This window comes from Fulmarus glacialis, unplaced genomic scaffold (assembly GCF_000690835.1).
Source record: "Fulmarus glacialis isolate BGI_N327 unplaced genomic scaffold, ASM69083v1 scaffold45157, whole genome shotgun sequence".
In the NCBI taxonomy this organism is placed as follows: Eukaryota; Metazoa; Chordata; class Aves; order Procellariiformes; family Procellariidae; genus Fulmarus; species Fulmarus glacialis.
In genome coordinates, this window is record NW_009224729.1 from 1 (window position 1) to 27,027 (window position 27,027).

The following is a 27,027-nucleotide window of genomic DNA, read 5'->3' on the forward strand; positions in this document are numbered from 1 at the left end:
GCTGGAGGCCTGCAGGCGGGTACTACACCGCTTTCAAACCAGAGCAGGAAAGAAGAGGGCTGTGGCTTCATCTCTCTGTGAGGTGGCTTCCCCTTCCCCGAGGAAGGGAATTTATTTTAGCCGCCCAGCTGCCCCAGCTCTCCTGCCCCATTGTGTTTGTAGCTTCAACTTTTTCAGTGTTGGGCAAATGATACTATGGGCAAGACTCTTGTGATGGAAAAAAAGTGCAATATTTATTCCTTTAATTTTCCTGCTAGCCCTAATGTTGGGTCTCTCTACAAACCTTGCCCTGAATTGGTATTGTGGCACTTTGGAATAACAGGAGATGTAGCTGGCGCTTCCAGGGGTACTAATGACAAAAGTCAGTCACATAGCCTTGCAGGCTACTTCAGGAGTGCAAGTAGACAAAGCTTGTAGCTACTGTAAAAATAGAAAATACTGCTTCAGCATAGGTTTAAGCCATCAGATAGTGTCTAGTAGAGGTTTTGCTGCTGTCTGCTGAAGGGGAAAAAAAATACTCAGCTGAGCAAACTGTCCTTCTTGGGTTGTCTGTTCGCTTCTCTTCCAGAACCCCTGTTCTGTCAGTTGACTAATTTTATATTTATGTTGATGCTGCATAAAAATATCCTGTAAGGATAGGTAACAAATACAGTATTAACATTAGATTTACTTAGTCATATCTTAACAAAATGCCCCGTTCTGTAATCTGCTTCTGTCTACTCTAGACTTAGGCAGTGATCCCTCTGACTTGCAGGCCATCAAGCAGCTGGTCTCAGCCAGGACCTTGGTGGTGTCAACCGTGTAGATGAGCAAACTGCCGAAGGTGTTTTGTGAAAGAAACTCTCATCCCTCTTCTTAGGGGGTAGATGCAGTTTACTGCAGTAGTCATAATAAATTGACGATTTAAAATAACAAGCAGCCTGGAATTCGGTATTAAACTATATAGATAGTGTGCTGTCTGCTGAATGGCTGTGTCCTTGTAAGATAAGAACAGGGCTTACTAGAAAGGGAAGCTGCAGAAGTCCTAACTCAGAGCAAAAGAGAGGTCCTAACTTATTTTTAGGCTCTGCTGGTGCTAGAGCCCCCCAAAGAGTAAGAAATTGCATGTGCTATAAAGCAATTATCAGTAGGTGGTAATTGATATCACTATGAATCTCATACCACTTTAAACATGAAATAAAATACAACTTGAAATAGTGAACAGTTTTATATTAATGGAGAAGAGAGATTCCATTTTTTAATGTCAGTTACAATTTCGGGATAAATGGAGACCTTCGGCTTTGTACTGATTCAGGGCTCAGCTTGGAATAGCTGACTCGAGCTTCTTAGGAGTTGGCCACTGGAGCAGTTACAGGAGTGCGATGGCAGCTGCCTGCTCTCTCAGAGAAACCTGTGCTGCTGCGTCTTGGTCGGAGCACACAAGTACAGTGCTTTAAAATCCAGAGGGGGGACTGATGTGCCTTTGGTAAGTGCAGATGCTAGTTAGATAGTTGACCTGAAGAGGATAGTATCAGGATAGAGAGTCGGTTGCAGCCATGATACGTCTTACTTTTTGTTCGAGCTTAGGAGCTGGTATGGTAGGGAAGTCAGGAATTCAGGATGATGTGAGAAGCACCTCCGTTGGCTCAAGATCTCAAATTGCCCTCTAAGTATCTATGTGATTGGGGCTCACCCTTAAATTGCTGTTGAGGTGCTCTCCTTGTTCACTTCTTGTGTTTTTTCCTGGTGGCTGGATTACTCTTCCAGGAGAAGCAGCCTCTAGCCTGGGCTTTTTTTAGCTTGAGGAAATTTGAGCCTACGTCTGCAACTGCAGTGGTTGCTAACAGGGGGGCTGTAGGGTCATCCTGTCCTTGGAGCATGTACCCACGATCACTTTTGTGGGGCCGGGGACATCAGTAAGAGCAAGCCAACGAATAGGGTACAAAGCTGTAGGAGCAGAAACTTCCTCAAGCCACGGAGCCTCCTGTAAAAGGGCTCCTCTCCTGCTGTGGCTGGTGCACAGCTTTGTGATCGAGGGACAGGGACATTAGTGTGGCGTGGTCTCTGACAGTGCCGTTCCCTCTCAGGGGTGGAGAGGGAGTGGGTCTAACTCACATCTTAAGTATGCAGGCTAACAGAAGAAACGTTACTCACTCTGTTTTTCCATTAGGTCACTGCTGTGTCTTTTGAAAGGTTTCTTCTTGCTCCAGTGATGAGTCAGTCCATGTTTTTGCTCAGTAACACCCATGCTGATTTGGGGATGGGAAGTTCTTATTCATGGACTGATCTGAAGGTGTTGCCTCCTTTCACCCATGAGTTCCCTGAAGAAAGGAAGCAAACAGAGCTGCTCTTCCCTGCAGCGCTGCACAGGGAAGGTGTTGCCAGCCCTTCACAGATCTGTGCGCGCCTGCTTCTTCTTGCCCCCCACAATAACTCTTTACAGGGGTCAGGAAAAGTGACGTGAAGTGTCTAGAGGCAAGACTAGCTTAAGGATGCTACCCTCTCATTCCTGCATATCTGCTGCAATCTGCCATCCTCTCAGCTGTACCAGTAAGAATTCAAAATAATTTTTTTTAAGTGAGTTTGTTTACTAACTTGGTTCACAGCATATCACCGCAGCTGGCCTGCAGGCTACACCTGAAAAGGCACTTTGTCTGGTGCCTAAAATTTGCAGGGAAACTAGTACTGTAAAATCCAGCTTCAAACACAAGGAGAATGCATTTAGGGTATTACTTGGTATTTGGTTTGCCAACCACTGGATGTCAGTGCTGCTCCACTGAAGAAAGGCTCCTCCCCACTTCCTTCCCTGTGGATCAGAGAGCAGAGGCTCCTGATTTTTGTTGCTCAAATAACTGAACAATGTTGGAATTTCTTGGAAAAATTGCCAGAGTTGATTAATGCATAGTTTCATATATATCTAAAAAAACCTGCTATGTTTCAAACCTCTAATTCTCAATGCAAGACCAGAGACAAGATTGTGCGTACGAGTTACTGCAGTCTGCTGGAGTTTATGGGCTTGATGAGTCAGTCTGTGGACTGTCCAATAAGTGAAATAAAGCCTCTGGAAAAAACTAAAAGTATGATCTTACTAGAGGTGTAAATGTAGTGCTTTTATGGCTTGCAAATAGCACATTTAGCAACACATGATTTTTCAAGTTCAAAAAGTAAAACGTGCTGACAGATTTGAGGAGATTAAGTTGGATATGTAGCAAAAAGCCTGTCTAGACCTCTGGTTTTATGTTTTAAAAATGTATTAAATACAGATCAAAAAAATGCTTATAAATTGCTCACAGATGTGTTGTTCAATTCAGTCTTTTGTAATAGGTTTGGCTTTTTTAAATTACGTTACGTTACTTACTGTCTTTCACTCTTATGCTCTTCACCATTTTGTTCCTAAAAACGACTCGCCTACACTAGAGGAAGTGGGTGAAATAAGCAGGCAAAAGGTTTGGGGTTTTTTGCAGTGTTTGCTTTGTTTCTTTTGTTGAAGGAAGTCTGAAATGTTGTGGCTGGCTGTCTTTTTCATTGGAGGGCAAAAAAGTTTCCTAGCTAAACTTCTGAAGGCGAAGGTCAGCGGCACGGTGCAACCTGCATCAGATAGTGCCTTCTCCTTTGAGGCAAAAGGTACTATTATTTTCCACTAACTTTTACATGGAGCTCTTGAATGGCATTCAGCTGGCATGCTGATTTTGAATGTATAACATCCGTTTTCCTCCATTTTAACATAACTGTATCACCAAAATTAATCCAGGTGAATATATGTGTAAAGCAACCAGTTCTGTTACTAATCTGTTATTAAACACATGATGGAGAATGTTTCTTTTACACAGCCGACTTAACGCACCTAGGTAGCATATCCATTTTATCTCTGCAAATAGCTAAATAAGTTGTCGACAGCTTAAATGCTTGTGCTACAAATGGAAGTATGGCAATCTGTAATCAACTGAAATCTTTTGAAGAGGGATCTGTGGAAGGAAGGCATCAGTGGCCTGAACCGTGCCTTTTAAACAGTCAGTGTAGCACTTGTATATTGGTAGCTTATACATATGATGAGCTGTGACTACTTCAGACATAAAAACAATTGAGCTGGAGGATTTTAGTCAGTAAACCGTACTTGTAGAGATCGTGCTGGTTCAGAGGTTGCTTACAGCATGCCTGATTAAGAGAAGAAATGCCTTACTAGATTGGACTTAGTTATAGACTGTTTTGATTCTGTAATTTTCTTTTCCCACAGGACCCAGATAAATAGTATGTTTCTATCAATTTCTTTTTTTTTTTTTCTGGTGGGTGAGAAATATATATTGATGCTGTTCCCTGACAATAAGTGAAATATGTCCTTCTTCACCAAGAAATGCTCTTTAAATACCTATAGATCCGTTATGTGAGTTCTTTCCGCGTTTAACTTAATTTAGTTTCAGAAACTCTGGTGACTTCTGATAAGGTAACTTCTTTTCACAGACAGGAATGTTTCTGTGCATTTAAGCTTTTTATTGTATACAGAAGAATATAACTGTGGAAGTCTGTGCATCCATAAATTTTAAAGTTTCTATTTGTCAAGAATAATTTCTTAATATATGATAGTTGTCTTGAAAAGTCAGATTCCCTCTAGCAGAGACTTTACTTGCTGAAAGCTGAAAAAAGCAAGTCTTTTGCCCATTGAAATCAAAAGTACTATGTCTCTGGGTTTGGTGGTAGGAATTGTATTCTTATAGTTGGAAAAGGGGCTAGTAATCAGGTAGGGAAACTTCCAGGTAAGGAAATAACCTTAATTAGGGAGACTGTGGACACTCTTATTTAGGGGTGCAGTTGGGGAAATGGACATTACAATTGCAAATGAAATGGGTTGTTGACAAATGTGATTAATAAATATTGGAAAGTGTGGACTGAATTACTTGTATCGCTTGTTTCTAAATCATCTGTAATACCTCAGGGAGAAAGACCTGAGTTCAGGTCCACAGTGAAATTGAAATGCAGAATGTTTTAAGTGGATACAGAAGTGCTTTTCATGGCATGCCAAGCTGGAACCCTGAATGGGTTTGGTGACCTTTTTTTTTTTTTTTTTTTTTTTAGCTACATTTGTTATACCTGGAAGTTTAACCATGAATAATAAACAGTAATGATCACATCTTGTCTGCCACGGGATTACATTTTTCCCCCAAGCAACTATGCTTTTCTGACAGTTTTGGGAAATTGAGATAGTTTTATGCAGAACAGCTGACATGAGCATTTCGCATGCTGCTGCTGTACTTCTAGCAAGTTTACTTACTATGTTTAAATCTATTTTATTGTGAAAGGGCAGAAATGAATGACTTTTGCCTTGTCACAACAATGTTTGTAACTTTGCCTAATCATGCAGATTCTGCAGCGGACTCTATAAAGCCAACAGAAACACTTCATAGACAGCCCTTCTACTGGGTAGATTTGATTTAAAGATTTAAAGAGGCTTAGAAAAAAACAGCACTATCTTACTGCGTGTTACGCAGTAGGTGAGCCAAACGCAGAGTCTGTCCTAAATCGTGGTATCTGATGGTTTGAAGAAGACTCCCATCTTGGCAGCCACGGTTTTGGGCTTTTCTTCCACTGTTCTCCACTGGCCACGCAAGCAGCAAGGTGGTGGTGGTGGTGGTGGTGGTAGGGATTAATATCGGCGAGGTCCCTGCAATGCCATCCACCTACACAAGAGGAAGCATGGAGCTGTTGAGGCAGCAGTCGTCGTTCGCCAGCTACGTCCTCTCTCTCTCGGGAGAAAAAAAGGCTCACTGGCTGGAAGCAAGCTGCTCTTTGGGCCTCGTACCTCTGTGATGCACTTAAGTTATATTACCTTTTGTATCCTGTTTCTCTTTAATCTAAAGGATAGCCATCAGTGAAGATCTCATTTGCACAAAGGTGATGTTAAGCAGTTCTGTAAATAATAATGTGAAAACTAATAAAATCAAATCTTTTTACAGATGCAAATACTGGCATTATGATGATAACCTGCTCACCTCCAGCGTTGTCATTGTCTTCCATAATGAAGGATGGTCCACACTTATGAGGACAGTCCACAGTGTCATTAAGAGAACACCAAGGAAATACTTGGCAGAAATTGTGCTGATTGATGATTTTAGCAACAAAGGTATATTTGGAATACTAACACACTACTTGTAGAAAAGGGAATCTCATTTGTTTTAAAAATAGTTTTCTTTTGATTTATTACCTGCCATGGATTGAGTTGACTGCAAGAAAAGTAAGTTGCTTCTTCACAGTTCCTTCAGTTTTCAGTGAAGGGAAAGCTCTTTTCTGATGAACTGGTTTCATAAAGGTGGCAATCCTTTATGTGTATTCAGCTGTTTGAAATACAGGATTTGTGGTGGGCACTCTTCCGTAGTTGTGGAGTTGTATATAGTAGAAAGCTAGGATAACTAGTACCTCTCTTAGTCCCTGTGAAAACAAGTAGTTTTACGAGTATTGAAGGAGTTTGAGTTAATCCTGTTAGGAATAATTTCTTTCTTTATTCCATGTAGAAATCCAGATTCCTTTTTTTTTTTAATACTATAATAAAAATGTATCTAAGGCTATTGAATTATTCTGATTCATTTTCACTATCTTTTTAATTTTTAAGATCCTTTTTTTGTTGAATATCATGTTGAGGTGGTTATTGTTTCTTATTGGGGGGAGGGATTTTTAAGAATTTAAGTGTGTTTTAATTTCTGCCTTTCTTTGAGTCCTGCATATCACTCTTTTCAGAAGTCCAGAGGTTTTCCTCTTCCTTTGTAATATATGTTGTGGTCTTGGTTTATAGTCATGATGTATGAACTTATGTGTGATTCTTATAAACATACACTGACTTTTTTCCGTTAATGGTGGTATCTTCAGTGTTAATGCAAATCAAGGCTGAATACAGAGAAGAACTGGAAGTGGTATGCTAGAGATATAAGATATTTATGTAGAGGAAATGGGTCTGGTTTTAAACTTTAAACAAATTTCAAAATAGTGCACCAAAACTGCATGTTCTGCAAGATTTTATTGCAGCATAGCTCTTGAATAGAAGTTGATAGAGAAAAAGAGTAGACGCATAAATAAAAACATAACTTTGAGTGTGCGGGATGACAGTCTCTTCTAGACAACGATGATGATGGCTTTTAAGAGCCTGGGCAAGTTTGAACTGGTCAGCAGCATAGGATACATTCCCTTTACCCTCCTCTTTGTTTTTATAATAGCTGAATTGGGTAGTGGCACAGAAAGCAGATGACTCTGTTCTGAAACTTTGCGCTTTATCAAGTGATCTGGGCTTCTCCCAGTTCCAGCCTCACAGGAGGAGTTGTTTTCTGCAGGTATACCCACTATAAATTTTAAAATTGAACTCATTACATAGTCAGGGTTGCCTTTCTTGAGTTTAAATCACTAGTAAAAATTAACATACAATAGTTATTTTTAAATCATACCTGTAGGTAGGTAGGTATCATTTTCTGTTTGTTTCTACAGGAGAGGAAAAGTTACATGTATTGTAAACTTGACTACATCTGGCTTAGTCTAATAAAGATACTGAACACTACATTATAGTCTCCTGTATCCTTTTACAGCTTTTGAGAATTTGGCTTAGATATACACACACGCTGTAAAACAAAAATATCTTCTCTCCTAAGGGATATAATTTTAATAATTCAGTCAGCAGACATGTGCTGTGTTTTTCCTTTTCAGCTGGGATCACAGCTTTCCTTCAGAGCTGTTCAAGGATTGAATTAGCTGTATAAAGTAACTACGATACTGATGGTCTCAAGAAAAACTACCAGATTTTTTACTAATGATCGGACTCAGTACTTGGATTTCACATGAGTTGTAGCTGACTCTGTGCTATGCGTATGTAATTCATGGAATGAATTTGTCTGGCATAACAACTGGTGCTACGGTTTTCCAATATATGACAATTAAATAAAGGCAGTATTTTTCAAGAAATTTGTTTTAAAATACAGAACTTTACTTATGCTCTCTGCTCATATATGAATGGTTAGCAGATACAGCTAGCCTGGACCTAACATCGAGCAGACCCTTGTCTCTATATTTCCCACACTTCATTTTCCCAAATAACTTTCTTGAATCAGAAAATTCAGTAAAGCAGGCTCAAGATGCAATTTTCTCATGTATGAGTGACTGGAAAACAAGCATGGACTGGAATGGCTCCGAACACCTTGCTGCAACTGTACTGTTTCACTATAATCATTCTTCAAACTGCTTTAGGCTATTACTTGGTAAACATAATTAACTTAATTTCAATAACTCAAATTGCATTCTAGATGAAAAATGGCTGAGAGAGTAGAACCTTGCTCCACTTCTTTCTCCGCAGAGAGAAGCATAAACTAGTACAGGCTGTGGAGGGTGCCAAGCCGCTTGAAGAGATCTCTGGTTGTTAGGAGAGCTGCAAAACACAAACACTCTTAATCATAGCAGAGCTGCTGGTGGCTTTTTGCTTTTTCAGCCAAAAGAAAAGCAGTGCGGACGCACAGATACAGAATTTTCTCCTTCCCCACCTGCTTTCAGACTGCACACTTTGTATCTGCCTTTCCACCCTGCACAGAGCGTCTTACGCTCTTTGAGACCCATGCTGAGGGACACAGGTGCTGGACTGGGTAGATGTTTGCTCACACTCAATGTGGCTGTCCTTGTTTCTTAGCTGCCGCCTTCTCCAGCGGTATGAAATTAAAATGGAGCCTAGCGGTTGCAAACACTTCTAAATGCTGGCTCATAAAGAGCCCTGCCTGTCCTTCTTTACGAGAAATCCTCTTTCATCAGGAGGGAGTTACAGCTGCATAGAAGCTTATGTACATTATGCCTTACAGGGAGGAACAGTTGCAATGTTTGGAAAATGTTCTTTTCATTATAATTCTTGGTGTAATACAAAGTCAATTGGGAGCAGTCATTTTGCTGAACAACACTCTCCTTTCCTTCCTTAATCTCTTCTGCAAACAGCAGGGTTTGACTGTGGAGAACCGGGCGGAGAGATGTGCTGAATTCTGCTCAGGCATTTTTTTCTTTTGTCAAAGCAGAAAGGGAACAGAAACAAGAAGATGATGCCAAGCTAACTGATTGATGCTAGTTCTGATATTTTCAGTGGAGACCTCTCTATTAATGCATGTTAGAGTCCAAGAAGTGTTGCAGCAGCTTCTACCACAGTGTCAGTGTGGGCACGCTGCTGCACATGGGGGTTTTTTCCCCGGTTTTTCTTGTGTTTCTTGATAGAAACAGTTTATTTTGCTGTGAGTGCTACCTGTATGGAGGATACAGCTGTTCTGGAAGGTCAACGAGCATTCATAACACTGGATTTTCTGAAGCTCCCTACGATTACAGTAGTGTATATAGGTCTTCAACGACTACTTGTTATGTATTTAGGTGTCAGCTTTATTTCTTTCTGAAACAGAGGTGAGTATCTCAGCTGGTGCAGCTCACTTTTGTAGCCCATGCACCTGTAAATTTACCTGACTACAAGGTGAATACCAGTGTTCACAGTAGCGTGTAAAGGCTTTGTCTACCTTTTGCATTTACTTATTTTTTCTTTATCGCTATGTATGTTTCCCACTGATGGAGCATCCCATAAGATAACCAGAGGGGAAGTAATGAGCATAGACAGGTAACAGTATTCTTAGTAACTCGTTTAACTGTGCTCGCAGGGGGGAAACTGGAGCATTAATCAGTGCCTGTGTTAGAGCAGAGAGCCCCATGTTAGTAGTGTTACAGTACAGGGGACTCAGGAGGCAGCTGCTTTAGGGAGGACTTGTGATATCATTTTTCTAGTTCTCAAACTGACATCCATGAGTCGAGGAAAAAAAACAGCTTTCCTCCTTCCCCCCCCATAGTCTGCAATGCCTAAGGTCTTTTGGAGAAGGGATGTGTTTTTCAAAAACATTGATTCATGCACTGAGATATGAGAGAAGAACCCAAAGAAGGGAAGACCAGATTGGTGGTTATAATATTTTTGAAGGGTAAAATACACATTTTTGAACAAAAACCAGAGTGCTGTAAGGCTGTTGACAGATACCATAAATACACGTTATAGGTGAACAAAATGTAATGCTGGCCAAGGAGTATTTCTAACTGTAAAAGTATCAGGATTTTATACACTACTGTCATGCATTCTTTGTAGTATGGGAAGGGGAGAAAATGCAGTTTTCCTGTGGGAAATAGCACTTGCTGCTAACCCTGGCACGGTTTCAGATAATGGACTGCAAAGTCCTGAGACTTGTACTGTAGAAAAGCTTTACACAATCAATATGACAGGTTTTTACAGCTCCCCGTGAGCCTTACATAGTTGAACATTTGATAACTAAAACATTCGGCTTCATAGGCAGGAGATCTGGAAATAACTTCAGGTTTTAAATCTTTAAAACATTCCTGACAGTCCTTTTGTAACATGTACTTGGAATTTGCAGAGTACATAATGGTGTGGTATAAAGATTCTCTTAGTACCACTTCAGTATGGCCTCATAACTCTGTTGATTTTATCCTATAAAAATTTATGTCACAGCTATCATATCATATATTCTATATATATTACATGGCATGTTATTCTATATAGCATATGTGATAAAATTGTTCTTTCTCTAGTTTGATATTTATGTATCGTTGAAGTTTTCCTAACACACAAGGATTTACAAAAGAAATTGTAAATGTGTGTGGGAAAGGAGAAAAGGATACGTAAAACTTTTAGTTGAGAAAACTTACTCTTTTATGGAGGTGAAGAGGAGGGATAATAAAAGTATGAAAAGATAGTGGTTTCAGAAGATTGTTCTTTGATAGAATTGCTGAATTTTCAAGTTTGGAAACTTCACTTCCAAAAAACACCATTTCAATTATTTATATGTAGCTTTTATTTAAACTAGAACGTTTTAAATACTTTTGGCAAGAATATAAAACATACTGAAACGTAAGTTGCAGCAAGCTCCAGACGTCAATCATTTTCATTCAGGGTGCGGAAAATGTTGTTGCTGAAGCAACCTGATGGCTTTTTGCTGCTGGAAGGGGCGTCCTTCTCCTTGCACCTCTGCACGTCCCCTCTCCTGTTAGATCAGCACAGGCATGGCATGTAGCTGCCCCTCGGAGCTGGTGCAAACCAGCGCATGGATGCCTCAGCTTATTTTGTTTCCTGACTGGGAGAAACTGAAGCTGTAGGCAGTTTTTTCAAGCCTTTCAGTACAAAAATAGATTTTAAATGAACACCAGTAGTTAAATCAGCGTAGCCTCAAACAGCAAGCGCCTGACTGCCAGCCCTTCTGCCTTTGTGAGTTTTCTCAACAGAATCATCTGTGCAAAAATATTATGCAACACTAGGATCCTCTTTTCAAACTATGTGGTAGGAATGTGATTTCCAGATTAGTTTGGCAAAGACCAAATCTGTAACCATTTAAGCGTAGCCCATCTTGATTCTTATGCGGTTACTCATCCCTTTACTGACCGAATCCCTCTGGCTAAAGTTTCCCTGTCTGTTTTCATTTTGTAGGGTCTGTAACGTGCTCATCACTATGATGAGCCACAGCTCGTTCACTGCAGTTCTGGCCCTCCAATTACTCTTCTTATTAATTCCATTAGAAGATTAGCATAAGACCACCCCATCTCCAAGAGGGAACAGGTCTAGATGAGGGAGGAGAATAATTTGAGTATGGTGGGTTTCTGTCTCAAGTTTCCAGATTTAATAGACTGACACAAAAAATTGTGAGGCAGAAAGAACGTGAGTGAAGAGCAATGTTTAACTGAAAAGTGGTGCCTTCAGCTGTACGTGTGACATTATCTGATGAGGAAAGACCTTACACTGAAGTGTAGAAACTTCTCTGCCTGGTTGAAATACGGGCCAAGACCTGAGAGCCACTGTGTGATATGTTGAAATGACTGGGAATTGGCCACCCAGCTCCTCTGGGTGGTGTGGCCAACCGCTTCAGCTGCTTTTTCCTCAGATGTGCCCGAGACAAACCTGAGGCATGAAGTCAGAGTGCTCCACGACTTGGTCTCCTCAGGTTTAGTGTTTGTGAGCGGTAGTACGAGCAGTTGAACTAGAGAGTCTCGTAGTCCTAAATGTCTGTAGATTTGGGTTGTATTAAGAGTACAAAACTGTTTATTACTAAACCCCGCCAAAATAATTTTTTTTCTTTGTTATTTGATAGCACACTTAAAAGAGAGGCTGGATGACTATATTAAGCAGTGGAATGGCCTTGTAAAGCTATTTCGAAATGAGAGGAGAGAAGGTTTAATCCAAGCTAGGAGCATTGGAGCCCAGAAGGCTAAACTTGGACAGGTAGGAGCCACTTCACACACAAGTCTGTCTTTTTTTTTCTTTTTTGGGGGGAGAGGTGGTGGTGGTGGTTCTATGCTCAAGTAGACATGTAGAAATGTACTATTATATTATCGCTACTGTTGTAAAAAGAGATTAATTTTACTCGTTTCAGCTTCATTTTTTTCTTTATAGTATGAAAGTATTTCAGTGTAAATAAGCTTAATTAAATTATCGTGATCTCCTATACAGAAATATAAATTACTTTACTTTTTCTTTTCTTTTGAAGGTTTTGGTTTACCTTGATGCCCATTGTGAGGTGGGAATTAATTGGTATGCGCCACTTATAGCTCCTATATCTAAGGACAGGTAATGTTCTCCCGTTATTTCCAGTGTCTGCCCTCTAGGAAGACAAAGTCACAGTAGCAATCTTCACTTTTCAAACTATAGTCAATATATTTTGTATCTATATATCTATATCAAACTCTATCAATATTTGCTGTGTGATGATTTTTTTGTCTCCCAGCATAAAAGCTATGTAAGGAGGAAGTAAAATAGTCAGGGAAATAAATCTCTGAATAGTTTATTTTAATAGGCATACTGAATATTTCGCTTAGTATAGATTAAATGTAAGACAACTCTTGTCTTTTGCAACGATCTGAGGGACTGTTACAAGAACGTTCTGTTCTGGATGAATAAGGAGCCTGATTAAACAAAATAACTAAACAAAAACGTGATTTTTGGTGGAGGAAAAGTAGCAGTAGGTGTTTTGATTTAATGGGGATTTAAAGCCCCTGTGATGTCCAGAGTTTTACAACTTGCTCATCTTTGGTCTTGCAATATGGTCTTACTTGTTTCCTCTGAAGCGCTTTGGAGCGCTGCCTCTAGCGAACCGAGGCCAGGGCTTGAGCCGGTCTCTGCCGCAAGCCCAGGCGCTTGGAAGGAGTCAGTGGTGGAAATGCCTGCGCTGCGAGCGTGGGATCTGCGAGAGGTGACGGAGGCGGGAGGTCCCCAGGGGCTTCATTTCTCCCAGCTGTTGAAATGCTGTTGTTGCTACCGTGCTCCTAGCTTGTGTGGTCAGGGGGTATGTGTGTTTAGGAAACCATGTGCTTGTTTAAACTCTTTAATCCCATAAAATAACTGCTTAATCCTAAAAACTATTTTGTTAACCTGTCGTACTACCAGAACTTTCTTGAAGAGGTGGGTTTTGTGTGTGTTTCAAAGGCTGTAACTCAGCTTCGAGGCTAAGTACATTTGGGCCAGGATACTAGATGGAAGGTGGAAATGCTTGTGTGCTTCCACCGAGTATGTGTTACTCTCTTACAGGAGAAAGGCAGGTGAGAACAGGCGGCTTTAGAGGCATCCTCCAGGGCCGCCCGCAGAGGCGGGGGTTATGGGAGGACCAGGGGTGCTGAGGCCGCGGTGCCGGAGGGCGGCACGCCTTCTTCCAAGCCCTGGTCCCCTGCGTGCAGCGTGCTGCCGCTTCTGCCTCAAAGAAGAGCACAGCGTTAGCGTTTCTTCCCCACCACCACCACTTGTTTTTCTGTTTCGTAGAGTTTGACTTTAAAAGGTGGAAGTGCTCCAAGTTTGGTCACCGTGAGACTCATTTGGAAAATTTGGGGAGAATAACAAGATAATGTCTTTTCCTTGGTGAATATTCTATATGATAGATCACAAGAGATAGAGGAGCATATTGCAAATCAGAAAGGAAAAATTCTACTGAAGACTGCTGCTAGGAGCACCAGTAACCTTTTTTTTTTTCTCCTGAGAGGTTGGATTTGCAGGGCAGTTGAATAGGACAGAATAGTGAAAATCCATGTTTACACTAGGAAAAGCTAAGAGCTTATCATACTTGTTGACAGCTAAGATCTGATATGAATAGAAACTATGGGAAATAATAATACTGTGACAACCCTAGCCCTCTAAAGGTCCTGTTTCCTCCAGCAGTGCCTTATTAGAAGACCGATGTCAAGAAATAAATGTAAAGGAAAAAGTATTGATAAATGAATTGATATGTTAGCATTTCAGACCTAACTTTTCTGCTTTCTGAACCTCTTAAAACGCCATAAAGAAAGGGCTGTCCCTTTTTTCTTCTACTGAGGCTTCGTTTTTTAATATGTTTACAAGTGACTTTTCATATAAACTGCTTTATAAGATTAATGATTAATGGTGTAAATTTCAGATTAGACAGATTACTCTTCTGAAATTGTATTTTGCTCTTTCTTTCCCTTCTGCAAATGTTTCAGAACTACATGTACTGTACCTCTAATAGATTACATAGATGGGAATGATTATTCCATTGAGCCACAACAAGGTGGGGATGAAGATGGTTTTGCCAGAGGGGCCTGGGACTGGAGTTTGCTATGGAAACGAATTCCGTTAAGCCACAAGGAAAAGTCCAAACGAAAACATAAAACTGAGCCTTATCGGTAAAGAGAGCTGTTTACATACTGTGAATCGTGATGAATAATTGTCTAAACGCTTTTGTTTTTCCCCCCTCCCCCCTCTTTTCCCACGAACTACGGTCGGTGCACGTGTGCCACGCGGGTCCTTGCACATAACCGCATCTTCCCTGCCACCATCCGCCACCCTGCAGAACCACATGCACTGTGCCGCTTATAGATGTCATAGATGGCAACACTTATAAGATTGTGCCGCAAGGGGGTGGTGACGAAGATGGGTTTGCTAGAGGAGCGTGGGATTGGAGTATGCTATGGAAGAGGGTTCCCTTGACCAAGCGAGAGAAGGAAAGCAGAAAGACAAAAACTGAGCCGTATCGGTAATCACTAAATCACTTACCCGTTTCTTTTTTTCTGAAGTCGATATTGATCCACTAAAACTTGCATGTAATTCTAGCCGGAAAATCTTCATATTTCTAACCGCACCAACTGCTTTGTTTAATTAGACCTGTTTGCCACAACTGACTATGTGCTCAAAATACCCTTGCTACCTTGTGCTGCCTCTCCATTCCTGCATAACAGGGTGCACATTAGAATGACAGGGTTTTGTTTGGCAAAATAAAACATTGTGTGACTTTGTTTCCAGGGAAAACTTTATTTAGCTATGATACTTTTTTAAAAGTAGTGTTGGAAACAACAGTGCTTATTTAATCATTTGATTTGAAATAACGAGCATGCTGTGAGTATTTATAATAGCCGGTAATGCATAGTCTGTAGCCTGCTCTCATGGCTTGATGCATGCATACAGCTCGTGGATTATGCATGTGCATCAAAAAAATCCCTTTTGTCATATTTCTCCCACTTGCTTCATAATAGATCACATCTGACAAAGAAGCATACTATTTAAGAATCTTGGCTAGATATTTTCTAAGGTCTCAGTATATGTGGGGGTTTCAATTTAATACACATAACAAAAAAAAAAATTAAAAAAAAAAAAAAAAAAAAAAAAAAAACCAACACCTTATTTTCTGGGAAAACTCCAATAACTTTCACAGAAGTCCCACCTTTTTCTTCTGCTTTGCAGGGGGGTATGTTTTCTTCCCAGCAAACAAACTGGCTAGAAACCCTAGCTTAGAAACTAGGGTTTCTGGATGGCTTTTCAAGACTGGGAGACTGTGGTTCTGCTGTTTTATATTACTTTCCCCTTCACACTTAACTGATCGTGTTACTACATTTGAAAGCAATCCTCACATCTTCAGAATCTAATGTCTTCTATTGCTTGTATATATGATTTAAACATTGTAAGAACTGATGTTGGTAATTCCCTATCCTCACCCGTGATTGTTCTCTGCTAAAATGGCAACACATGCAAGGAAGTTATGAAGCTTTGATCTGTTTTGTATACAGTATAAATAATACCGTTTTCTGACAAGGCTGTCCACATTGGAACTTTAATATTTGCTTAGAGGGGGATAAACTATTTCAAACATCACTGTTGTGCTCTGTGTTTACCATCCAAACAGGTCTTAAAATCCTTTAAACTGTTCCCAGAAACACAGAACACATGTTCTCAGAACGTTTAAAAGATTACTTTATTTTTAATAATACTTTCAGAGTTACAATGTTTCTTCTAAAAAGAGACATTCCCTGCATCTGTTCATTTCCAGGCTGTATGCATTTTGTTGCAGCAATACCAAAGCAAGTAAGCCCAAGTAAAAGTGCTGAAACTGTAGCCAGGATTGCCTAGTTTAAAAAGAAAACAAACAAAGAAACAAACCTCAACAGCTTAAAGCGCAGAAACAAACTTTTTGTAATGTGAGAATTGCCTCAGGACTGAACCCTTCTTTCAGAAGTATTATGCTTACGTCTTCATATCCTATAAAATAAACTACTGACGTTATGCGGATTTTACTGTGTTCTTTAACACACTTGATAGCTCGTTGGAGGCCAAGACTGAAACTTCAGCATCTGAGGCCTCTACACTTGCTGCGTCTTTATGGTGCTGAGGAAAACCAAAAATGCAGGAAAGCCACAGGGCTGTACTTCGCAGCCTTCTCCCGCTGTGCTCGCTGGCTTCCTACCCTTTGAACCCCTGCAATGCCACAGCAGTGCTGGAGGAAAATGCAGTAAGCAAAGTAGAAGGGGACATTTAGGAGTAACTCAGCATCTGATCAGGTGGTTTGGAGAGCAACTAAACTGATAACCATTATGTTTAACTCAGCTGATAGGCCCAGCAGCTCTGGTTTTGTTGTTGCCCTGCCCCCGTTATGCCGGGGGGGTATATGCTAACCCTGTGGGTTATTTGTTCGTAAGCAGTTCTCCTCCAGACGTTTACATGCAGAAGGGAAATACATAATCTTTGCTGGTAAAATGAGCACCACTAAGTTAAAAATCTACTGGAATGAAGAGACTGAATAGTGCTAGAAATGACCCATCTCTCAATATTTTGGTCATGAAGGAATATTTCACTTATGTTTTACTTGGCTCACCAGAGTGATCTGGACTCTTGGATCCTCCTCCTTTCAGTGCTGCAGATTACCTGAAGTCAGAAAGAATTCACTTTTTCCGTACCAGCTTTTTTTTTAAATTGCCAGCTTAGTGGGGACTCCAGCTTTTATCCATTAGGATTTCTATATATTTATTGATCCTCAGGTGAAATATGCTTGGTATGTGTGCTGGAAATGGCTTACCATATCCTACTCTCTACTTCAGTGTGAGCAAGCAACCAAAGAATTTTGGTTAGAGCCATTCTGCAAAAGTGCTCTAATCCAAACCACAATGCCTTTTTGACACATTAAAACTTGCTAATTGAACCCTGGCATACACGGAGGGATTTACTAAGCCATTTAAAAAAAAAAAAAAAACAAAACTAAACCAAAATGGAAACCTTGTACAACTTGATCCAGGCCCTCCTAAAAATTTCACTGAGGAAATGAGAAGTGTCTCATATGGCAGTGGTAGAAAAAGAGCCAGAGGGAGGAGATAGAAAGGTATCGTTTAGCCAGAAAAACTGGGTTGCTTGTGTAATAGTCAGTAAGTTTCAATGTGGCAGCTCCTCAGAGCATAAGCTTTAAGTCTGCTATACAGTCTCATATGTTATCTCAGAAACCTGAACAACTTTCAAGAGAGAAATGTCTTGCCACAGTGCTTCTTACCTTTTTTATTTTAATAGAAGCACACTGGCTGGCTGAATGGATAATTCCAACCACAATTTTGTATAATTAAAAAAAAAAAAAAATCTGTGACTTCACTAGAAATTGTACAGATGTCATTTCAGAAAATCAGTGGAAGCTGATGACAAAGCTTTATGATTTTTCAGTGTATTGCCATTTATCTAATCTTAATTATATGTTAACAGTGAATTGCTTCCTTAATCAATGCTTTCTCCAAGTGTTATCCTTTTGGCAGAAGGAGTTACACTGTCTTCCTCTTTCAGGTCCCCTGCAATGGCTGGTGGATTGTTTGCCATTGAACGTGATTTCTTCTTTGAACTGGGTCTCTATGATCCAGGTCTTCAAATTTGGGGTGGTGAAAATTTTGAAATTTCTTACAAGGTAACACCAAAAATTGAAAACTAATTCAGTTTAGTACGTATTTTTTCTGTATATACTTCTGTTTGGAGTTCAGACAGACCCACCTCTGATTTGCACCACCTCTGTTTCATGAAGCCTGGTAGGTTTTGTTGCGAGGAGATGTTGTGGCAGACCTGCGTCCTCAATGTTTCCTTGCGGGCTTTGGGGCAGAAGTGTTCAGAGAGGTGGCCTAGTGCTGAGACCCGAATGCTGAGTAATCTAGATTTTTTTAATGGTTTGGAATCACACGCAACCCTAAATACCTAATCTGAAACCAGACTGGCAAATTCTATGGGTGGGAGCTGAGTGCTCTCATGGTGAGTATAGAAAAACTCACCATGTTGTTTCTAATGGAAGTGATTATAGAGAACAAGTAGCACTCTGTTTATGTATGGATGCGTGTAAAGTATACAATGATGCAACAAAAAGTAATCTGCTCTGGTTTCCTCCTCCCTGCCATTTTTATGGGTGAAAAATTATCTCATATACTTTTCAAAATTTCAAGAACTACTTTACAAGAGGAGTCTTCATAATTGAAACGCTAACTGCATAATTCATAATCACTGCAGAAGGTTTTATTTTCACTACTAGGCATATACATGCTCTTCAGTTAGCAGGAAATGTAAGATGATAATCATTAGCTTCTAGTAGCTTCAGTATTCATAATGACACAAGTGGCAAACAGCAGGAGCAAACAAAAGTGGAGACATCTAATATCCTCAGCAGTGATCTGTGAAATCGTAGCTGAATTTTACTAAAAGTACATTCAGAGGTCCCCTATAGCTACTTTTGCTCTTCATGATTTTGAGGAAAGCTCTGAGTGCACTTGCTCAGCTGTAAATCCATATGCAAAAGATAGTTACTGAGGATGTTACACATACACGGTCTTTATCCGTTTAATTCTCTATCTTGCTTAGAGCTAAATCATGATTGAAATTACATACAGTAATTTTGTAATTGAAGTGCTGATTATGTAGAGACCTCCAAATTGGTGTCATGTAGATCACAACCAATCTTCAGAAGAACTAAGTAACATTTATCAGTCTTGCATGCTGAGTCCTAGATAGCAAATATAATGGCCTTGCATATCTGAGGGGGTTTTTTGATGAAACTTAAGAAAATTAATATGATGATGCAATGAAGGAAGTAAACTATTCTGCCCATCTTTCCTAATACTGTTAAGTCATATTTTTAATCTGGAATTCGGACTAATTTGGAACATCCCCAAAGTTAGCTTGAATTTGGATTTGATGCTACATTTCAAACTTATCAAAACTATGAGCAACTAAATTCAGATTTAGGTATGTTTTCTTTTCCCCATACACGGATTATCCAAGGACATGTGGGAAGGAATTTCAGAATGGTAATATGTTTTACCCATTTTTTATTTTCGGCTACTATCGTTAAAGAAAAATGTTTGTACTTGGAACAATGGGTTACCAAAGACATCCTTATCTCCTACTAGTCTTTATTAAGAAAAACTTAAATGTGATGGGTATCTAACCAAAACCCATCTTAGTGATGGTATGTGAATTGCTTTAATAAAATTAAAATGTTATTAATTCTGTCATAATAGAAATAACCCAGTTCCATATTTTGTGCACTCATTCATTACTGTTCTTTTAAAATAGCAATGGAATGAGATGGCAAACTTTTGTAAAAGGTTTTTTAAAAAGTAATTTAGTTGAGTAATTTTATGGCTGAGTTGAAGATGTACTCAATACAGCCTTTCATTTCAGACACCTATTACGTTTATGCTTACGTCTGAAGTGAAAATATTTAAATATATCACACAGTTGGTATAGTAAAAAAAGTAGTTGACATTTCTTCCATAATTTATTATCTATTTGTCCATCTTAAATTCCTGTGCTTGTATATTAATATCTCCACCTTTGCTTTAACTTTCAGATCTGGCAGTGTGGGGGAAAACTGTTGTTTGTTCCCTGTTCTCGTGTTGGACACATCTATCGTCTCCAGGGTTGGCAAGGAAATCCACCCCCTGTGTACGTTGGGTCTTCTCCTACATTAAAGGTACTGTTTTGCTGCAACCGTGAAGGTGGTTTTTGATTTTAAATAACAATAGTTTTAGATAAATCTATTTAAATTATCAATAGCAATTTAGAGAGCACTTCATCCAAAGCTACTTAGTGTCTAAAGCTAAGATGGTCATCCCCACAGGAGGGAAATCTTTGTGCCAATCCCACTGTTATTAAGAGTAGAGATTCCTGGAACCCACGTTGTGCACTGCCCCTCCCCATCTTTGAGGTACAAATCGCATTTCCTACTACTTACTCGCGGCACCCCAAGCCTTTGCTGCGCTGTGCCCAGCTGAAGTATGAACAACTCTAGTAACTACAGCACACTCATGGAGACTATGATCATGGGTTTGAAATCCCCCTTTGGCTTGATGGGGTGTGATCCTAGGCTGAGTTAGCGAATGCAGTCATCTAGCATCTCTCAGACCTTTGTGGCTGCATTTGTTAATTAAGAAGCAGTGAATGACACCTGGGAAAATGGCATGCTCTGCGCTTCATCGTAAAGGTTGGTAACTCCTCAGGCACCTTGCAGGTTCAGAAGTGTTGCTCAAGTCATGATATTAAAAGTAGACATCACCTCAAGAAAAGAGTGAGCCAGCTGTCTGTATCTGAAGGGATAACTTGAACCAAGAAAAACTGTTTCATATAAGTTTCCACCTACCAGCAGGAAGAGAGACAACCCTCCTGTTAAGGTTTCCTATTGCCTGGTTTAAGCTTCCTCTTGTGCAGTGTTTTGGCATTGGTAAATCCCATTCCCAAAGACCCAGTTCTTTGTAAATTCCAATCCCAGATCCATCTTCCTAGATGTTACCTGTGATGGCGACTACTGGTAGGGTTACAGAGCATGGCTTGAGCCAAGCTAGCAGTTGGTTCTGTTGAAAAGGGAATGTCCCAGCCTCGCTTAACGGTATAAAATGAACCTGGCACCCAAAAAAAAAAAAAAAAGTCCTCTGTTAGTAATGTGAATTGATAAACGTTTTGATCAAACAAGCACTAGGACCTGTACGAGGGAGGGTAGGGGGAAATGGGCATAGCTGGGAGTAGAGACAGAGCAATGGGAGGCAGGATAGCTCAGTGCAGGCAAGGTGTTTGTTTGCCTTGTCTGAAATTATAAAAACCATTTCACTCTTCTGAAAAGCTGATCAAAAATATTTACTGCATATCTAAACACCTTACATGAGTCTGCTCGTCTGCTTACTGAATACAACAAAACACCCCTGAGTGTTCTTTAAGTTGCTTCTCTGTACAAGGCAGGATGCAGGAATAGCTTTCTCCCTCTTCCAGGCACCCTCCTATCCCATAGTAAATGTGCTTTTTTTTATAGCTTTGTTCAATTTATGCTGGATGTGGATTAAAGTAAAACTCACAATAATTTGTGCCTTTAGTCAGATCTATTAAGACTGTTTTAACACCAGGTCATTAATGCTAGAACAATTGTACAAAGCGAGGTGTGCATCTAGAACGTGTACAGGTAATATAGAGATAAGAGCCATCAAAGAGACTGAGAAGAAAGTTGTGAGGAAGAGGCTTGTTCTCCAAACGAGCTATCCATTTTTTCCCCTTCTCCAAGCAGCAATAAACTACTTTACTTAAAATAAAATCTCCTTGGTGCGTCATAGCAGACCCGTTTAAGACTTAATTTTTTCACCCTTACTGGACTAACGCATATCATTCTCTGTATTAAAACTGTAGAAGGTGAATACAAACTCTGAATTGCGGTTCTGGTACACAGCAAATGATTGCAAAACTTTATTGCACCCATAACTGAAGAGCCTTTATTTTCAAATAAACATTCTCTAAACTTAGAAAAAGACTTCGTACTCTCATTGAGCAAGCCAGTTTATTTTGCTGGCTGCAGTCCCAAACTGTCATTTGAAAATAATATGCATGTGTCTCGTATAATCTGCTGAAGGTGACAAATTACTAGTGCTATATAATAATTTCATGCTTTTTCAGCCGCTTTTTAAGAGGAGAAGTCCTTAAACTTCTGGAATTAACATGCAGTTATGTCTGACCTGTTGTGTGTGTTTTGAGGTAGCAGCAACGTCCTTGTTTTTCACAGAACTATGTGAGAGTTGTAGAAGTGTGGTGGGACGAATACAAAGATTATTTTTATGCCAGTCGGCCGGAGACAAAAGCACTACCCTATGGAGATATATCTGAGCTGAAAAAATTCCGTGAAGATCACAACTGCAAAAGTTTTAAGTGGTTTATGGAAGAAATAGCATATGATATCACTTCATATTATCCACTACCACCTAAAAACGTGGACTGGGGAGAGGTAAGTACAGCACATAACCTGTATTTATTTTAGGAGCTTTTTTTTTAAAATTAGGAATTCAAAAGGAAGCGATTGTTACTTGACATCAATCTGAGAACAGGCTCTTTGATTACTGCTATATTAAGGTATATGATGCTAGCCAGCTATAGAGGTATAACCCTAGGAAAAAAACCTAACCTTTAAGAGGTTCGATTTTTTTGATTAGCTTTATAGTTCCTTGAAGGATTATTTTATCTCTAGCCCTCTGTTCAATTATGTCTAAAGCTCTTTTTTCCATAATTGGAATTTAGTTTTTCTTTAAAAGAAAAAAATGCAAATCTGTGTGTGTAGGAGTATTGGCAAAGATGAATAGGTAAAATCTTCTTCTGCGAAGGCCTAGAGAATAGATCATGAAATCCAGGTGGAGTACATTCTGCCTACGTTTGCTAGCTTGTGATGTACTCATACAGTTACAGCCTCAGTAAATCCCTTATCTGCATGTGATAATTTGATACGATTCTGCAACAGTCATCTCCAGCATTAATGTATAAGAGTAAGATTGTGTTAAATTAAGATGTTACGAATTTGGCATTTTCCTATGGCTGGCATTTTCCTATGGCTGACACAGCATGTTGCCGGGCAGATGGAGGACACTTCGCTGAACCCTGCCTGTTTCATTCCGGCTTTTAGCCCACACCTTGAGGAGCTCTTACTGCAGGTTTCCTGCCTGCTTTCAAATGAGTTGAGGTTTTTGTTTGGTTGGGGTTTTTTGCCTTTTTCAGCTGGTTCCAGCCTTGTCTTGTCTCTCCTATCAATTTTACTTTTTTAGATCATGGAGGCAAAATCAGAAAATTGTCTCGCTACCAGGGGAGGAGTCCTGTGTCCCATCAGATTTAACAACCTTCTTTCCCAAGATATGATGGACCCATTTCTGTAACTTGAAAAGAGCATTAGAAAGTACAGATCTATGCTATTTCCTATGGCCGAGAGTGTATCATCTCTACCTTCTCTGAGGAATTAGTGATATAAAGCATGTGCATGGTGGAAGGGGATACAAATAGTCTTGTATCTGAGGGACCAGGTGAACAATGCCACCTTTATTTCTTACCTAAAAGCTAGCACAAAGCATCAGTTACTACGTTAGCCTTAGACCTCCTTTTGAATCCACATAAAGGCTTAGGAAGGCATGTTATATATTACTATTCACTGAGGTGAAAGTATCTGAAGAGAATAAAATAGTAATGGCCACCTTGTGGGAAATCATCCCTGATAAAAGCAAATGGTTCTGGTGAAGTGACAGGAAAGTTGGAAGTTCAGAGACTTCTCTGAAGTTTTCTTAAACTCTTCTTCACTGGCTGCCAGTTATCCTACATCTGAGAAATTTTTTTCCCCACCTGTTTGTAACACCACACTAATTGCATTTCCAAACTGTCGGGAATGAAAGTGTGGGGTTCATCTTCCCTAGCGCTCTCTGGAAGTCAGGTCTAAGCTTAGTCCTCCAGACTTCCTTCTGCTGTCACAAAGAAGAAAGAGGCTCTGGCAAAGAAAATAGGTCTGGAAAGAATGTTATTTGTGCCCTAAACTCTTTGTAAAGCTGTTTGCTGGCCCTTCTGAAAAGGGAATGGGATAATCAGCAGTTCAGGCATGCTTTCTGACGGGACTTTTGTTCTTTATTCCTATGCCTGTGCCTGCCCTCATCAATTTTATCTCTTTTTTTCCGTGTAATTGCTGCTGCAGAAGATACTTCTGAGCAGCCGGGTCAGTGGGCTGTGCCTGGCTGCATTTAATAACAGCTGTGCATAACTTCTCTGCATCACGTTTCTCTCCACAAGATGAGAGCAACTTAGCTGAGCCCCTGCTTTATTTATGAAGACCTGGGAGACTGAACACGCTTCAATAGGAGATTGAATAAATTAAAATACTTGAAAGTCCTACATTTCGGTGTCATTAGTTTGGAACTGAGCTTTGCAATTCTCGCTTTATCGGTGTACTCTAACTCACGTAAGAGCCCACAAATTAGCATGGGCAGCTTGAAGCTCCATCTCCCAGAATGGTTAACATCAGTATTTAAATTTCATACACACATTTGTCTCCTACCTCCCTGGCAGATACCTGTTTCTGGTTTGAAAGATAAGTGGGAATTTTCTGAACTCCTTTGCGCTTTTTTTTTTTTTTTTTGAGACTAACTTAGAGTGCAAAACCTCTGTTCCAGATTAGAGGCTTTGAAACCGCTTACTGCATCGATAGCATGGGGCACACCAACGGTGGCTTCGTTGAGCTTGGGCCATGCCACAGAATGGGAGGAAATCAGGTAAGGAGCTTGGAGGCAAGTCTGAAGGAGAATTGCTTGCAGTGGATGATAACAGGCCAGTTTTCTGTTAAGCCTGTATGTAAAGTCATTTAAGTGCCAGCTACAAAAATGGGAGTTAGGGATTTTCCATGAGTATACTGACATTGCTAAAATACGGGAATCTGAAGATGTAATTTCAAACACAAAACGGTACAAAATTGAAGGCAAATTCATAACCTCTTCTTCAGTGAAGCAGGTACATGAGAAAGCAAGAACTGTGTTTTAAAGCAACCATATCACTGATTAGAACAACTGCAGCTCTTAGTGTTGCCACTGATTCATCATTTATCTTCACTTAATAATTAATCCTTGAGGAAACAGCCCCTTCAATTATTTCACAAAGTTGTTCTGCTGTAATGGAAGTGTAAAACACTTTTGTGCAGTAACTCATCTTCCACCACAGGAGACAAGAAATTGAATACAAATTTGTCTGTTTCATTTACAAATTAATTGGCAGAACATAATTACTAATAGATGGTTGCAATCCAAGCTGCTATCGTGTTTGACCTGTATCTTCACAAACCTACACACAGTACCACACAAATATGCTGTTCTGTATTTACATCTCCTTTTTCGGTTGGAAAACTTTTCAGCATTTAAAGTCCTTATTTATGCTGATACAGGCTTGAACCAGGCAAGTTTTGTCACGGCAGTCATGAAGTCACATGCAGGATGATACTTTTAAAAATCATATTTGGGTTAGTTCTTAGTAGTCCATAGAAATGACTCTCTTATTTTGATATTTAATGAAAAAGTTCCCTAAACTACTTTTTCTGTACGTTACTCTCGTGATTTAACCTGGCAGGCAGCCAAACACCCCGCAGCCGCTCGCTCACACACACACACACACCCCCCCCGCAGTGGGACGGGGAGAGAATCGGAAGGGTAAGAGTGAGAAAACTCGTGGGTTGAGATAAAGACAGTTTAATAGAACAGAAAAGGGAAAATAATAATGATAATGATAGAATATACAAAATGAGTGATGCACAATGCAATTGCTCACCACCCGCGCTGACCAATACCAGTTAGCGATCGGTACTTCCTGGATCACGCCTACCATTCATATACTGAGCATGACGTCACATGGTATGGAATACCCCATTGGCCAGCTGTCCCAGCTTCTCCCTCCCAGCCTCTTGTGCTGAGCATGGGAAGCTGAAAAGTCTTTGACTAGTGTAAGCACTACTTAGCAACAACTGAAAACATCAGTGTGTTACCAACATTCTTCTCATACTAAATCCAAAACACAGCACTAGGAAGAAATTGAACTCTATCCCAGCCGAAACCAGGACAGTTAACCCCCAAAACCCTGTAACAATTACTTCATAAGAAGTAGCTAGGATAATCTTTTTGTATCTGGATGCATTACTTCGATTTCCTCCATGGGTAAAATGCCAAAGTTTTACTGTCTTCACATGAAATTACTGTCCAGGACCAAGGACTCGCTACCAGACCTTCAGAAAGATAGTGGATTGTTTGGCCATCAGATCGTACAAAGGCTTTTAATCAAACACTTCAGAAGCCTCCCAAATAGGGATCCCTTTATTTTTATCATTTTTGTCTTGCTAGGTAAGTTTCTTAGCCTTCTGAATCCTACAGGAAAGTTATCCATGAAATTGAGTGTCATGATAGTAAAAGTACGTTACACCAGGTAAAATAAAGAGCCCTCCTGAAGGATAGGTGTAATAATACCAGAGAATATTTTGAATGATGCGATTTTATTGGTATTTTCAGTGTTTCTAAAATACTTGCTATTTTGAGTCAAATGTTAAAAACGTGGCTTTTTTTTTTCTGTTAGCTTTTCCGAATCAATGAAGCTAATCAACTCATGCAGTATGATCAGTGCTTAACTGAGGGACCAGATGGATCCAAAATTATGATTACACACTGTAATCAGAATGAATACAAGGATTGGCAATACTTCAAGGTATGCAACAGATATATAGCAGAAAAGAAATTACAATTTGCATCCTGGTTTTTTGCCCCTTTTTTTATTATTTTATGTATATCTGAAAGTAAAGATCTATGACAAGGTTAAGTGAGCCAAGTAGAGTAAATTGTTAATTGCACATTCTCGGAAATCCATGCTTGGCAGGAAGACTTCCTCTAGGGAAGGATGCTTTTGCTAGCGGTTCTAGTTGCTGTCTTCTGTAGCGTAATCTTTACAGAAAATCTCATGAGGCTACATGTGCTGCC

General features: G+C 39.9%; 1 protein-coding gene across 1 annotated transcript; it reads left to right on the forward strand.

The window, feature by feature from the left end:
* Positions 1-5,927: 5,927 nt before the first annotated feature.
* GALNT7 (polypeptide N-acetylgalactosaminyltransferase 7) lies at positions 5,928-26,805 on the forward strand (the record flags this gene model as incomplete). The annotated part of the gene is made up of 9 exons (XM_009582224.1): positions 5,928-6,094; positions 12,108-12,238; positions 12,504-12,583; positions 14,811-14,993; positions 18,050-18,167; positions 20,094-20,216; positions 22,284-22,502; positions 24,694-24,792; positions 26,630-26,805. Coding segments are annotated over 9 exons (1,296 nt in total), but the record flags the coding sequence as incomplete, so codon positions are not given.
* Positions 26,806-27,027: the final 222 nt, after the last annotated feature.